At 45.2% G+C, this 13358-nt stretch overlaps 1 protein-coding gene across 2 annotated transcripts in view; it reads right to left on the reverse strand.

Moving 5' to 3' along the window:
* Cad87A (cadherin 87A) overlaps positions 1–13358 on the reverse strand; it is a 152692-nt gene that overhangs the window by 71179 nt on the left and 68155 nt on the right. For both annotated transcript variants that reach the window (XM_070524308.1, XM_070524300.1), the window contains 7 exons: positions 4371–4418; positions 4138–4212; positions 3858–3991; positions 2898–2966; positions 2714–2803; positions 985–1083; positions 6–140 (listed from right to left, as the gene is read on the reverse strand). In XM_070524308.1, coding sequence (XP_070380409.1) covers positions 6–140; positions 985–1083; positions 2714–2803; positions 2898–2966; positions 3858–3991; positions 4138–4212; positions 4371–4410 — 642 coding nt within the window. In that variant the 5' untranslated portion in view covers positions 4411–4418. The remainder of the gene's footprint in view (positions 1–5; positions 141–984; positions 1084–2713; positions 2804–2897; positions 2967–3857; positions 3992–4137; positions 4213–4370; positions 4419–13358) is intronic.

Here is a 13358-nt window from a genome sequence, read left to right on the forward strand (position 1 = left end):
CTCACGTCTGCGACAAGGTGGACTTCGTACACTGGACGGAAAGCGTGATCCAAAGGCTTTCGCAGTACTAACGATGCGTTCAGTTCTTGGGGACTAGACTTCGTAACCACGACGGCGAACGTGCTGCACGCTTCCGGGACCTAAAACACAGCGTGCCGCGCATTGTTAGACTCTTGAACGCAGTTAGGGCGCCTTTATTTTTCAAACGCAGATATATCAAGAACAACATCATCGGAAGAACGACATGAAGTAAGACAGCCGCTTCTCAGTTGTTCTTCAGTGCTTGTTTACAATGCGTGGTACTGAAACATAACTGGATCGTTTTCCTAAATTGTTAGCGCGCTTCTTTGCACTTCGCATTTGCCCCAAATAATGGCAGCACCACCCATTGTTCAAGTAAAGACGGAAGTGCTAGCTGTACACGACGGGCACCTTGCCTCTTGCGCATTGTCTGTACGCGAGGGCGACGTCTACATTTACCAAGTCATAACGTAAGCAAACCGTGCTTGTACATGCTGTTTACAATTAAAAAAAAAAGAGACTACGTCGCCATTAGTTAAACAACCTGTCACACAGGAAAGCTAGCGTTACAAATATGAAAAGGGTCTATTCAGCTCCAACTTATAGGTAATAATTGCTGCAATGCGTTTCTTGGAGATAGAGCAACTTACTAGAAGTCTTTTCTGCAAAGCTGGCCGCATGAAAAAGAATTATAGGTTTAAAATGAACGTCACTACCCGGCCAACTAACTAACGCTCCGCTGACGTTCAGCCCACATAGTTCCGCCCGCAGCGATGACACGGGCCGATGACAAACAGAAGGCAGAAGTGCCGAACGGAAAGCTTTCTTAATACGAGATCAATTCTTCGCCCTGCCGACAGCTGACTTCCTTTTCTTCCTGGCTATCTATAGCGAACAAGGCCTTAAGGCCGCGTTAACAAGTTGTTTTCGAGGATGGGAAGTAATTCATACACACATACTTACATTGGCGTTGGGGAAACACTGGACCTGAAGCACGTTCCCTGAAGAATCTAAGTCAGTCACTCTGATATTGTTCAACACCGTGTGTCCTATTGGTGTGTCCTGCAGAACAGAAGAAAAAACAGTTATTGCAAAGCTGCAGCGTTATAGAAAGAGAAAATAACGATGCCTAGGGGCTAGTTATATTTTCTTAAATCTAGTAACTGGGTACAGACCCTCTGCTTCGTTGGGGCTACGTTAGCTAAAGCAAAACACTCAGAAAAGCTATAAGGAGGAGTGGCCGATATCACGGCTTGTATCGCAGCGATATCAAAAAAGCAAGGTACACATGCTCCGAGTAGGGGGTCGTGTGGAGGTTGGCTGGATGGTTCCATAATGTCTCGGCAAACGTTTCTTTTCGCATTTTAACGCACAATGTTTAGACAAAGCTAAAACCATGGCAAGGCGCCAAATGACTCTCTTGATGAAATACATGGCTTTGTTGAACTTTTTGTAACACTAGTAGAGCTTCAGTGTGGCGCAAAGCTTTTAACATACTCGAATGAGCACGTATAAGCCATACAGTAGAATTAGCCCCCCCCCCCCCCCCACCCCTTTACCTCATCCCTCCTGTCCACATTTTTCATCGAATAACAGTGGTAGATGTGGTGCGTTGGGAAGGCGTCGGTTGCCGCGGTATACTATCAGTGAGCTTGTCGGATAAAACACGTGGGAAGAGTGAGAAAATATCTGCAGGCCCTTGTTCACATAACTACTCTAACTTAAGAGCGCTTGCTCATTGGCCGACGTTGGGGCACCTACCAGTCGTCAAAGTGGTCCGTGTGATATCGAGACGTTCACTGCCACGGCGGTCACTGGCGGGGAGCATTTACGTAAACGTTTTATTGCGATAGCAAATATATGGACACTCCAGGCGTATTTCCGATGTCGTCGTCAGCGTCGCCGTGATGTTCCGTGTAAAGTCCAAGTGCGATAACAACGTGGTCGCGAGACGTATGCCATGGGTGCTAGCGAAAGCGGGCGAGGGTGAGTCGAAAATAGTGGCTCGATCTCGCGCGCGCAAGGGAGGAAGGCGGGGAGGAAGCGCGTAAGGCTCCCGGGGGGTGGGGACGTTTTACTCGGGTTGCGTATGACGCAGTTACGCGCGGCCGCGCGGGTCCTATCTTGAAAGCGATCTGCTATGGGTACAGACTTTAGGAGCTCCGAGGGCTGAAAGCTTCGTGTGCTCTGTGTTCTCGCCGCTTAGTTCGCGGTGAAGGGGGAGGAAGCACGAAGGTCAATTCACTCGATTCTGCTGCTGCTCTTCCTCACGGCAGCGTTTCTTACAGCGAGTGTCCGCTGTCATCGAATGAGATGTGTTCATGTTTGCTTGTGCGCGCATGACACCATACTTGTTAATTTAGTTAGTAAGCGAATGTTTACAAAAGCTTATATGGCTGATAAAACTACTATCCTTACTTCGTATAGCTGCCTAATAATTTGCTATCGCAAATCGGTGCTTCGCCTTTCGGGCGAAACTGCGACTTTCGGGATTACGGGCTCAAGTGTTGGCAGTACGCGCTGCGCCATCAGGTCATGTATTCCGACCGCTGCTTATTTTCTGGCCAGTTACATACAAGCACACCCATACCTTATAGCGCCGCTGTGCTGATTGACCTCAGTTTATATGCATCGTACTTATGCATATAGAAGCCGCATGATGGTGTGCGACGAAGTAGTAGAGTGGACTTACCTCCGCGATCCTGACCTCGTACGGGACGTTTTCAAATGTTGGGACGTTGTCGTTGACGTCCAATATAATGACGCTGACTGGCACCTTAACCTGAACAAAAATAAGCGAAAGCGACAAATGTAAGTTACTCAATAAAGCTTCCTCCGCTTGTTAGGTCGAACAAAGGAAAACTTGAAGTACTCACGATGTTATTTTGATCAAGTCCTCCAACGATGTCTTCTAGGGTCACCACGAACTTCAATGTGTCCGTTACCTAAGATGAAATCATGATGTTGTGTTTCAAGAAAATTTCTATCAGTTTTATTTACTTTCTTGTATGATCTTATTGATATGATTTCATCAATTTTATGCAAATATCAATCGGTCAATGAATAATTTAATTACCGTGCCCAGGAACGACCCTAAGGTCTGACTGCTGCTCCTCCCCTTCCCTCCCGCACGCCTACTTAAAAAAAAAAAAACCACGACAGCAGCAACAGCCGCAACAACAACAACAACAACAACAACAACACTAGAGACTGTTTTGGGTGTACATTCATAAGCGATTATAAAATCTTATATTACTGCAAAATTTTTGCTTCGTTACCAGTTTTTATAACATGTTAAAGGATAAAGGAAATGTTTTCTTTTCAGGACATGTATAGTCGGGTGATACAAGAACCGCAGCATGTTTTTCTCCCTATCCCCACTGTAGCACTTCTAGGGAGCCTACGCAGCACGTTCGCGACGTATCGCTCTCCAATAACGATTTGTTGAAAATGCATACAGCTGCAGATATATAGTAATTATTTATGGCATTGCGTGACAAGCACACATTCAAGACAGCGACGTCATCTTTCGAGGAATGAATCCGGTCATGTGCCAGCGTTCAAGACACTCGACTACGTGGAGCGTCGCATGTTGTACTTGTATAGCGAATTACACCTAGTCCTATCCTGCCCCTTCCCCTTTCCTAAATAGCGTTCTATATTCAACTGATCTGAGCTCATCTGGTATGCCTTAAGGCCTTGCATACTCTACGTCAACTGATTCGTGGTCCCTATAAACGTCTTATGCTAAAAAGCAATGAAATAGATCATGTTTTTATGATCTTTGGGCGCCCAATATGAATTCGTCGCAAATATTTTCAAGGTGTACTACCTACCTCCCGATCGATGTTGTTTATCACAGTGACGTCGCCCGTGGCACGATCAACTGAAAGAAGGTCAGTTCCCTCGAGTCCGTAGTAAACTGGGGAATTTTCGGGATCCGAACCTTCTAGACGAAATACAGATGTGCCTAAAGAGAAATAAATTTGAAATAAATAAGGCGCTTTGGTTCCAATTTCTTTACCCCTTTCGGAACAAATTCATGGTAATAGAAACAGAAAAATGAAATTAGGTGTTTCACGAGTCGTGTTTGACTGAATAGCGTCATGGACTTACCAACTGGCGTGTTCTCGGATATCACAGCAAGGTCAATAGTTTTGGTAAACTTAGGCGGCATATTTGCGTTTGTTACTGCAAGAGAAATAAGTAAGCAGTTAGGCGGCGATTTGGTAGCGGTAGTGCAACAAATCCTTGGCTAAAATCTCGTAAAACAATCAATAGATCTAAACTATCAAAGCCAAGCCGGCATGTCTCAACGGTTATCGACGGCTGAAAAGAGGAATACTTACGATGTGCAATTGCAGAAAGGAGCACAAAGATGAGCACCATTTTCAGTCCTGGAAACATAAAAAAAAACGAGAACAACAGTAAGCAAATATTATTTATTTATTTATACCATACTCCCTCCGTAGACGGCCATGTACTGACAGCACACGGGAATTCTGTAACGTTTACAACTTACTGTGAAGTAACTAATAGTGGTAAGGAAATTAAACTCGGTGTAATGATAGAGTTGTCATAGCAGCCAATGTCAGTATAATTTTTTTCAAGATGCCTACATTAGATTGAGAGCTACAGAACATTCGCGAGAAACTGGAGGCGAAAACTTTTTCGTGTCGACGCGGCGCGTAGACGGACGGACATCGACCACCGCCGCGCGGTAGCCATATACAGCTACGCTGTAAACGTCGCAGGTGTGCGGCAGGGTGCGATTGCATATTGTTCTCCTCTCATTGGTCCAAGTACGTCTTCGTGCTTGCACGAGGGAAGATGCAACGCCCGCATATTTCTTCCTAGCCGACGTCATCAAAGAAAAGTAGGTTCGAGAGGTGTGGGTACTGTGTTTAAGCAAAACCCGTTGATGGTTACGGGACGTATAGGTGCTTCGGTATAATGTCTCATTTCTTTTCTTTTTTGCCTTCCTGTTTTCTATCGTGCGTTATATGTATTTTATTTATGAACAGTTCCACGAGGGTATTATTAGCTCCAGTGGTGTTGCGGTCGGAAACATCATCGAGCTATGGTTGTTTCGTGCGCATCTCCTTGAAAGCACTTGTATGCAATTCGAACATGCAATAAAATTTGTATACGTACAATATAGCCTAACGAAACACCAGCAAGCATCCCCTAGTTTTTCCTTGCCAAATGCGACATTTAAAAAATAATTTATGAGGTGTAAATAAGGTGTGAGCTGTCTAGTCTGTCTTTACAAAAACTCGCCTTCTCACTGCAGCAGCGATATGAAGAGCAAGTGGGGCTACTTGGGGGTGCATTTGCCCCCCTTCCTATGCCATTTATGGTGTAGTTCTGGCGTACATTGACCACTGAAACCAAATCTGTTTTGTAATGCTGTAAATCCAGAAAAATCTGAACCCGTATATTCACAAAAAAGTTCCTACGCTAAATCTTTTCGTAAGAGTACATGCCAGCCCCGCCTAAAGAGATATTGGACGCACTCTTAGCCAAGGCGACCGGTCAATGGATGACAGCATTCACGAAATAAGAGCTTTGTGAAGTTGGCCCCTGGAGCGATATTTAAACAAAAAAAAACGCTCTTGTGTAAGTGCCGTGCACTATTGGCCGTCATTGAGGCGGCTGTCTAGTTATTACGACGATAGTCATCATAAGTGGCAGGTGCCCAAACTGCTGGCCGATGAGAAAACACTGTGACTGTGAAAAGTTTTGTGAATATGGGCATTGTTTCCTGTAGAAAGCTTCTCTCACTAGACGCAACAGTGAAAAAAAACAAAAAAAAAAAACAAACGGTGCAGGTATGCACGTAACTGCTTTCCATTCTCTTTCTGAGGATGTAAACGCGCCACCATCCAAAATTTTCAGAAGAACCTAGGTTATTACTACGTTAGAAAGCCTGTTACTCGACGGACCATGTATGATGAGAGATACAGAGAGCAGGAGAAAATAAAAAAAAGAATTCACATGAGCGTGAAACGCATGTACAAAGATACACGCAAACGCACTAGCACGAACTCTCGGTAATTTAGAGTCTTATTCGGGCCATATATCCCGAAGGAATTATATAAGCGTCTTAGTAGCGCGCAGAACAGATGCAGGACACTGACACGGTCCGAGGGCGTCCCTCAGCCCATGCTATGTGTCATGACGCATGCTTACAGCATTTTAGTTCTTGGTGTGCTGACACGTGTTGTCTTGTTAAGTACGGATGACGCACTCAAGGGTTTAAGTGAATTGACAGTGTAGTCGCCTGATGATATTCTCACGTTTGTTCTGAGTGAAGAACATGACTCATGGAAGAGGCTTGATATCGCATTAGCTTTCCTGCCAATTACGAGAACACCGTTGAAGTCTGTGGACGGTCATTTCCTGAATTAGGTGGGTAGGTAGGTTTAACTGGCGTTACTTTACGGAGAGGTTGGAAGCAACACGCCCCCTTATGACTACTTCAATTCAATTTTCAGGGAATAAAAAATGAAAAAGAAAGAGCTTTATCGTACGCCGGTGATAACCAGGGGTGTGCTAGTGTCCGAAATTTCCAATACGAACCAAATTGTCATCGCTATCCGCTTGCAAAGCGAGCTTTACCTATTCGAATTTGTCAGATAATCGTTTCTGTCGAATGCTATAAGAGATAAGATTGTTTGTTCGCCCTCTACTTGCTGCTCTAATACTCTTATGCACCCACTAATGATAGGAGGTCCCCCTGACAGTTTCTCACTCTGGGACCTCCTGATGCTGTATATAATATGTGAGCCCGTTTTTTGTACATGCACTAACAATAAACAATAAACTTGTTGCAGCGTACAGGCAGCGAGATCGACGTAAATGCGGCCTCTCCCAAATGATATTGCTGCAGCGGAGCCGCGCTTGCTGCGCAGAGACAACAGCGGCAGAGCGAACGCATAGAGGAACTCACTTTTGTACAACTATAGTTTCCAGTCGTTAAGTAAGCATGCTCGACTTATTTAGTCTATGAATTTGTTGTGTCGACGTAAGCGAAACAAATGTTTTTTTTTGATCAATCTGATCACGTTTGGATTTCTTTAACACGATTTGCGTTGTTGTATAGCGTATTACATTTAGCTCCTTCAACAAACAGTCAACTACGTGATCTGGTGACCTTTGTCTCGTTACTATCAGTGTCATTGAGCATCAGATATAATCAGACCTAAGGTGTTTTTCATGTATAGGCTTCTCATTTGACCAGCATTCCAGCTACTGACCGTATTATACGTATCAAATGAGTAACGAAAATAAGCCTTCTTTTTTTTTGCCAAGGACACTCCGAGGTACCCTTAATAGTTGACATTGTTTAGAAGCAGGAAATATTCGGTATTAGATTCGATATTCGACCATCGTGTTTCTTTGATATTAATATTCAGTTCCATTCGCCAATTTAGCTAGTCTAAGGCGCGTAGAAATTCCAAATGGAAAAGCTACAATAAGTTTTCTGCCTTTGCTAATAACTTCTCTGCCTTGCCTTTGCGCTTGCCTTAGGGGCGGCTCTGTATAGTCAGTAGAGCTTTGGTAAATAACGAAGCCGCACACAGGCTGAATACGTTTCGAGACACCAGAACACATTATTCAAGATCGACTGGAGAACTATGGCAGGATTTATTTATTCAACGAAGAGTTCCACTCCGAGCACGCAGTCTTTCTCTAGAGTTCTGCATAAGATGAGCATTGTAGAGCAGTTTTAGTGACGTTGCCACTAGGGCGACATGACAGGATATAGCTGGAGCTTTATGATTTATCGGGTTTATGGTGACGTAGAGCTGTGGATAACACGTGGCTGAAACTTTGAACTTTACGTAATATACTCCGCGCTTTCGCAAACGTCTTTAGAACTTGATAAATACATTGGAAAATATCTACGGAGATTCCACAGCTACCTTAATTCTACACAAGAAAAGTAGGAAGATACCTATAAAGAAAGGGGTCAGACAGGGAGACACAATCTCTCCAATGATATTCACTGCGTGCTTGGAAGAAGTATTCAAGCTATTAAACTGGAAAGGCTTAGGAGTAAGGATCGACGGCGAATATCTCAGCAACTTTCGGTTTGCCGATGACATTGTTCTATTCAGCTACACTGCAGACGAGTTACAACAAATGATTGAGGACTTTAACAGAGAGAGTGTAAGAGTGGGGTTGGAGATTAATATGCAGAAGACAAAGATAATGATCAATAACCGGGCAACGGAACGTGAGTTCAAGATCGCCAGTCAGCCTCCAGAGTCTGTGAAGGAGTACGTTTACCTAGGTCAATAAATCACAGCTAGGGAACCCTGATCACGAGAAGGAAATTCATAGAAGAATACAAATGGGTTGGATCGCATACGGCAGACATCGTCAGCTCCTGACTGGAAGCTTACCATTATCGTTGAAAAGTAAGATGCACAATCAGTGCATTTTACCGGTAGTGACATATGGGGCAGAGACTTAGAGATTGACAAATAAGCTTGAGACCAAATTAAGGACCGCGCAAAGAGCGATGTAACGAAGAATGCTAGGCATAACGTTAAAAGATAGACACAGAGCGATTTGGATCAGAGAGCAAACGGGTATAGCCGGTATTCTAATTGTCATTAAGCTGGGTAGGTCATGGAGCTGGGTAGGTCATGTAATGTGCAGTTTTGATAACCGTTGGACCATTAGGGTTACAGAATGGGCGCCAAGAGAAGGGAAATGCAGTCGAGGAAAGCAGAAGACTAGGTGGAGCGACGTGATTAGGAAATTTGCGGGCGCTAGTTGGAATCGGTTGGCGCAGGGCAGGGGTAATTGGAGATCGCAGGGAGAGGCCTTCGTCCTGCAGTGGGCATAAAATAGGCGGATGATGATGATGATGATGATGATTTTGCTTTAAATGTTATCACCATTGCAGTTAAATTCTGAGATGCATGATCGGAAAATAGTATCTCAATGTAAAAGACAATACAATACTACATACAATGTTGCAGTAAGTTAAGTAGTCTAAGTGGAAGAAATTATTCTTAGGAACGGTGAAATATTTAGAAATTGGATGTAGGTGACAAAATAATACAAAGTGTGGTCGAGTTATAGAATATGACAAGGATGCATGCAAAAGAGAACAAGTTTAACAGTGAAGGAAGATGTATTGACACACTGTGCACTGTTATAAATTACCTAAACACTTACAAATGACCGGAACAGATTGCGAGGCATACTGTCATTACCTCCTGATATGTAGGTTATCACCGGGGGCTTCAACGCGCACCATACACCGTAATAAATTTCGAATATCAACGCAAGAGGCCGAAGCTTGGTACCCTTCGCCTCTGACAACAAACGCTGATTTTTGAGTGACGGCAGTCGTAGGTTTTCGCGCGACTTGATATACAGCAGCTGCCTTGACTAGGGCTCCAAACTTCTGCGGTTTTACGTGCCAAAACTACGATCCGATCACGAGTACGCCGTAGTGGTGGACTCCGGATTAATTTTGACCACTTGGGATATAACGTACACCCAATGCATGCTAAACGCGCCTTTTTTGTGTTGCGCTTCTATCGGAATGCGGCCGCCGCAGCCAGGGTCGAATCCGCGACCTTGTGCTCAGAAACACAACGCCATAGCCACTGAGCTGACCTGGGTTTCGTCTCAAGAAGTCTCGCCAGACGTGTCGGATTGCTCAAGGATATTAAGACGCGTGGGGAGTGACCATATGCCCACGTATTTCAAGATCAGAAGATGGACCTGTTATCGCCTCTTCCACTTCATGTGGTACGATTCAATGAGTTCAGTGGACCACATTTCAGTCTCACACGGTAGGCTTATGTCAAGATAATTTATCGCCGTGACTTGGAATAAACAATGTGGTCTTGGACGACTACTACATCGGCAACATATGAAACAACTATGAAAAAACATACGATTATTCGATCATTTTTAATCTTAAGGCTGGTTACATATAAGGCTTGACAGTGGTGGTGCTTTATGTACATGACTATGTACGTCAGAGTTTTGCGCCGAGCGATTTATTAGAGATTATCGCGAAAAAAACTCCTTTAGTGCGCCCCAGTGTACGTGTCGTCACAAGTGCAATTAGGCGCGTTGCGTATTTGGAACTCCTCCTTGTAGGGGATGTGCGGTTGTTCGCCATTTTGAATACGAATCGCACAGCCTCTGATAGTTGATTCGTATTCGATTCGCGAATTCACTGCAATAAATTGTCCAATATTCGTTTCTTTCGAATGTAAGAGATAACGACGCTTACTGGAGTCTCGACGGAGAAAACGATGGAAGAGGAGACTGTTCCGAATGACTCCAGAAGAGCCGCTGTTGCTGTGCAGTGCTACCAACTCCTGAGCGAACGCACGGGGCAGATGAATTCTACTCAACATAGTTTTGAGTCATTCAGAGCGAATGGCTTGCTTTGGCGCAGCCTATTGGGGGCGAGCTCCACCACTGGAAAAGCTAGCTCCACCGTCGGCGTGACGTGGCATGAGGGATCACATGGACACAGCGGCCGCGTCGGCTGCTTCGGAAGCGCCGAAGCGAGCTGAAAACGAAAGTTTACAAGTCCCACCTGCGCTGCGGTTCTGATTAAGTGGTGAGGCTTTACAGCCTTGGGTGTCTGCTTGACAACATTTGAAAGTACTATAATAGGTAGTGGCTGCCTTTGGAGGCGTGCAGCATGGTAGGCTACTGCTCGGTGCCGCAGTGCCGGACGTACGCAACGGAGCCCATGTGTCAGCCTTACACACGTAGCCGCAGGGCAAGAAGCTGTGTGAAGCTTGGCTGGCGAAGCTTAGAACTGGCAGACTGCCATCGGCTACAACTCGGGTATACAGCAAGCACAAACGCGAGGAACATTTCTGTTATGGCGCCGGGACTGCGCGATGTTCGGTGAGTAGCAGAAAACGCGCACTGAGGCGCTCGCCCGCGCCCGCTGCCCGGCTAATGTCATGACGGTTTGGTCTATAAACTTGTTGATGCTAGATACTGGCAAGTTCACTGAAACGGAAAGGGAGCGGTAAGACGCACATTAAAAAAAGGCACGGCATATGGTCATGTTTGTGTTATGAATTAGTGCACTGGATTACGAAAAACAAGCAGAAGGAAATCGCACGCTGAGAAGACCGATAAACATACAGTGCGACGCAACTAGAGAAGTAATATTGAAATGTCCAAGAATTTATAAGACAAAAAAAAAAATTGAATCGTCGCGACGGCACATCACAGTCGCTGTAGCTAGGCGTCGAATTCTCTATAACGGAATTATTTTTGAACAGTTCTGATAGCGTCCACGCAACAATGGTTGCTAGTGTACTGTAACATGCTCATATGCTGCCGCCCAAAGCTCACGGCACGGCGCAAAAATGCGCTCACAGCGAAAGCAAAACATTGTGCGCGGACATGCATAAAGACGCGCAGTCGGTCGCTGCGAACCCGTGCAATCGCTGGATTGAGGCTCCATTCTGTTATGCCCCATTTGCTTATACAGACAGCCCACTATAAGAACATATTTCACATAGTTTACTCTCAGCGTTTGACTACCTTTCACTCAAGAAGCCGGTTCGGGAGACTCCATCGCGGCGACCGCGCACAGTGGCGTTCACTGTGCGTATTCGGTAAAGAGATAGCGTCTGTAAACGATTCTGTGCTTACAGTTTGCCCAAGACTATTATATCGACAGTCAAAAACTTCCCTCGTTTTGAGAGTACTTACATAAATGTCCAGAAGGGCTGCCGCGTGGTGCTTTTATTGAGCGCCGTAAGCGAAACCTATGAGGAGCGCGCCGCGTGATCCCTCATACTACGCAAGGGAGGCGCTTCCGACAGATGGCGACTCCGTAACACCTCGCCGCCAATATACAAAGTCGTTGTCTTGGTTGAGGCTATGTAATTCCTTATTTATCTAGTCTCGACATGTCCTATCGTCTCTTTAAAACATGTGGTGCTGTATTGTATGACACATCTCTCCGTTAACGAACTCGCGAATGGAACATTTAACGTGAATCCCATGACGTGCTCTTTTCTTGTTTCAATTTACTGTCATTTTCATAGTGCACTAGATAACTTAAGGTAGTTGTTTATCATTTATTACGGGCTTTCCAGCTAACCGGACGTCGATTTGCGAACGGTATTAGATGAACTTATCCAACAATGCAAATATGCTTTAATTATTATTGTCTAATATGAATATTTTTGGTATGATACGGACACCACGCGAGCTTTTTTTATTTCACTTAGTTTACAAATAAAGTATTCTATATTAGATTTGATATTCAGAGGTTGCTTTTCTAAAATATTCGTATTTGATTCGATTCGGAAATTTAGCTTTTCGAACAACCCTACTCCTGCGCTCACTAGAGCTGCTCTCGTACTATCGTTAGCAATATGAGCGCGAACACAAGAACGCGTGGCAGATAGCCTCGAAACCGAGTTACAGCGATACGGGTATGGCGCTGTCGGAAACTCTTCCGCTAACCAGTATTGGCAAATTGGCGGTTTTACCGCTAAATTTAGCAGGTTATTACATTGGTTAGTGGGCGAAATTGTTGTATTGCGGGAGGGGGGATTTTGGCCGTTTTTAAGTCTCGTTAGCTTTATTTGCGGTGGTTTTTGGTCGTTCTACATTTTTATTTCTGAAGAGTCGAAGTTTTTGAAATTATACTCTTTTCTACGGGGTGGAGAAAACGTCTCTGTGCGCGTATGACGTCAGTGAAGTGGCACGGTGCCGAACATCGGAACGTTCTCAACGCTTTGAATGGGACTTTTTCCAGTAGCGCGCCCCTCTAGCGGCCGTTAGTCGCAACTCCATCCATCCATCCATCCATCCTCCCATCCATACGCACGCACGCACGCACGCACGCACGCCATGCCAGCGAGTATGCTCGCCATTCGGCCAGGCGAAATGGGACCTGTGTAGTACGTGCAGAAGTTCAGGAAAGAGTGGCTGCAGAACCCTAAGCTTCGAGACTGGTTGCTGGAAGTTCCAAACAATTTCAGATGAGCCCGATGCCGTTACTGCAAGACGAAGCTTTCTGCCAGACATGCGAATTTGGTCGCGCACCCTGGAACGAAGAAGCACCTCTCGGCTACTGTACCGTTTTCTTCCGGTAGACACGCGACCCTACAAGTTGTAAATCGCAAGTGTGACAAGTCACGCACTACCGAGGGGGTATCTTGCCATATTCATATGCGCGCACTCAACAATGAACTATGAAGCAACAATGAAGCCAGAAGGACGAAGTTTAGGCAAATCTATGTACTTCCCATCATTCTCATGCAGGCCGAACCGCCCCCATTGCAGCTCCCGTAGACACCAGCGCCAGAGTT

Source organism: Dermacentor albipictus, chromosome 1 (assembly GCF_038994185.2).
Source record: "Dermacentor albipictus isolate Rhodes 1998 colony chromosome 1, USDA_Dalb.pri_finalv2, whole genome shotgun sequence".
In the NCBI taxonomy this organism is placed as follows: Eukaryota; Metazoa; Arthropoda; class Arachnida; order Ixodida; family Ixodidae; genus Dermacentor; species Dermacentor albipictus.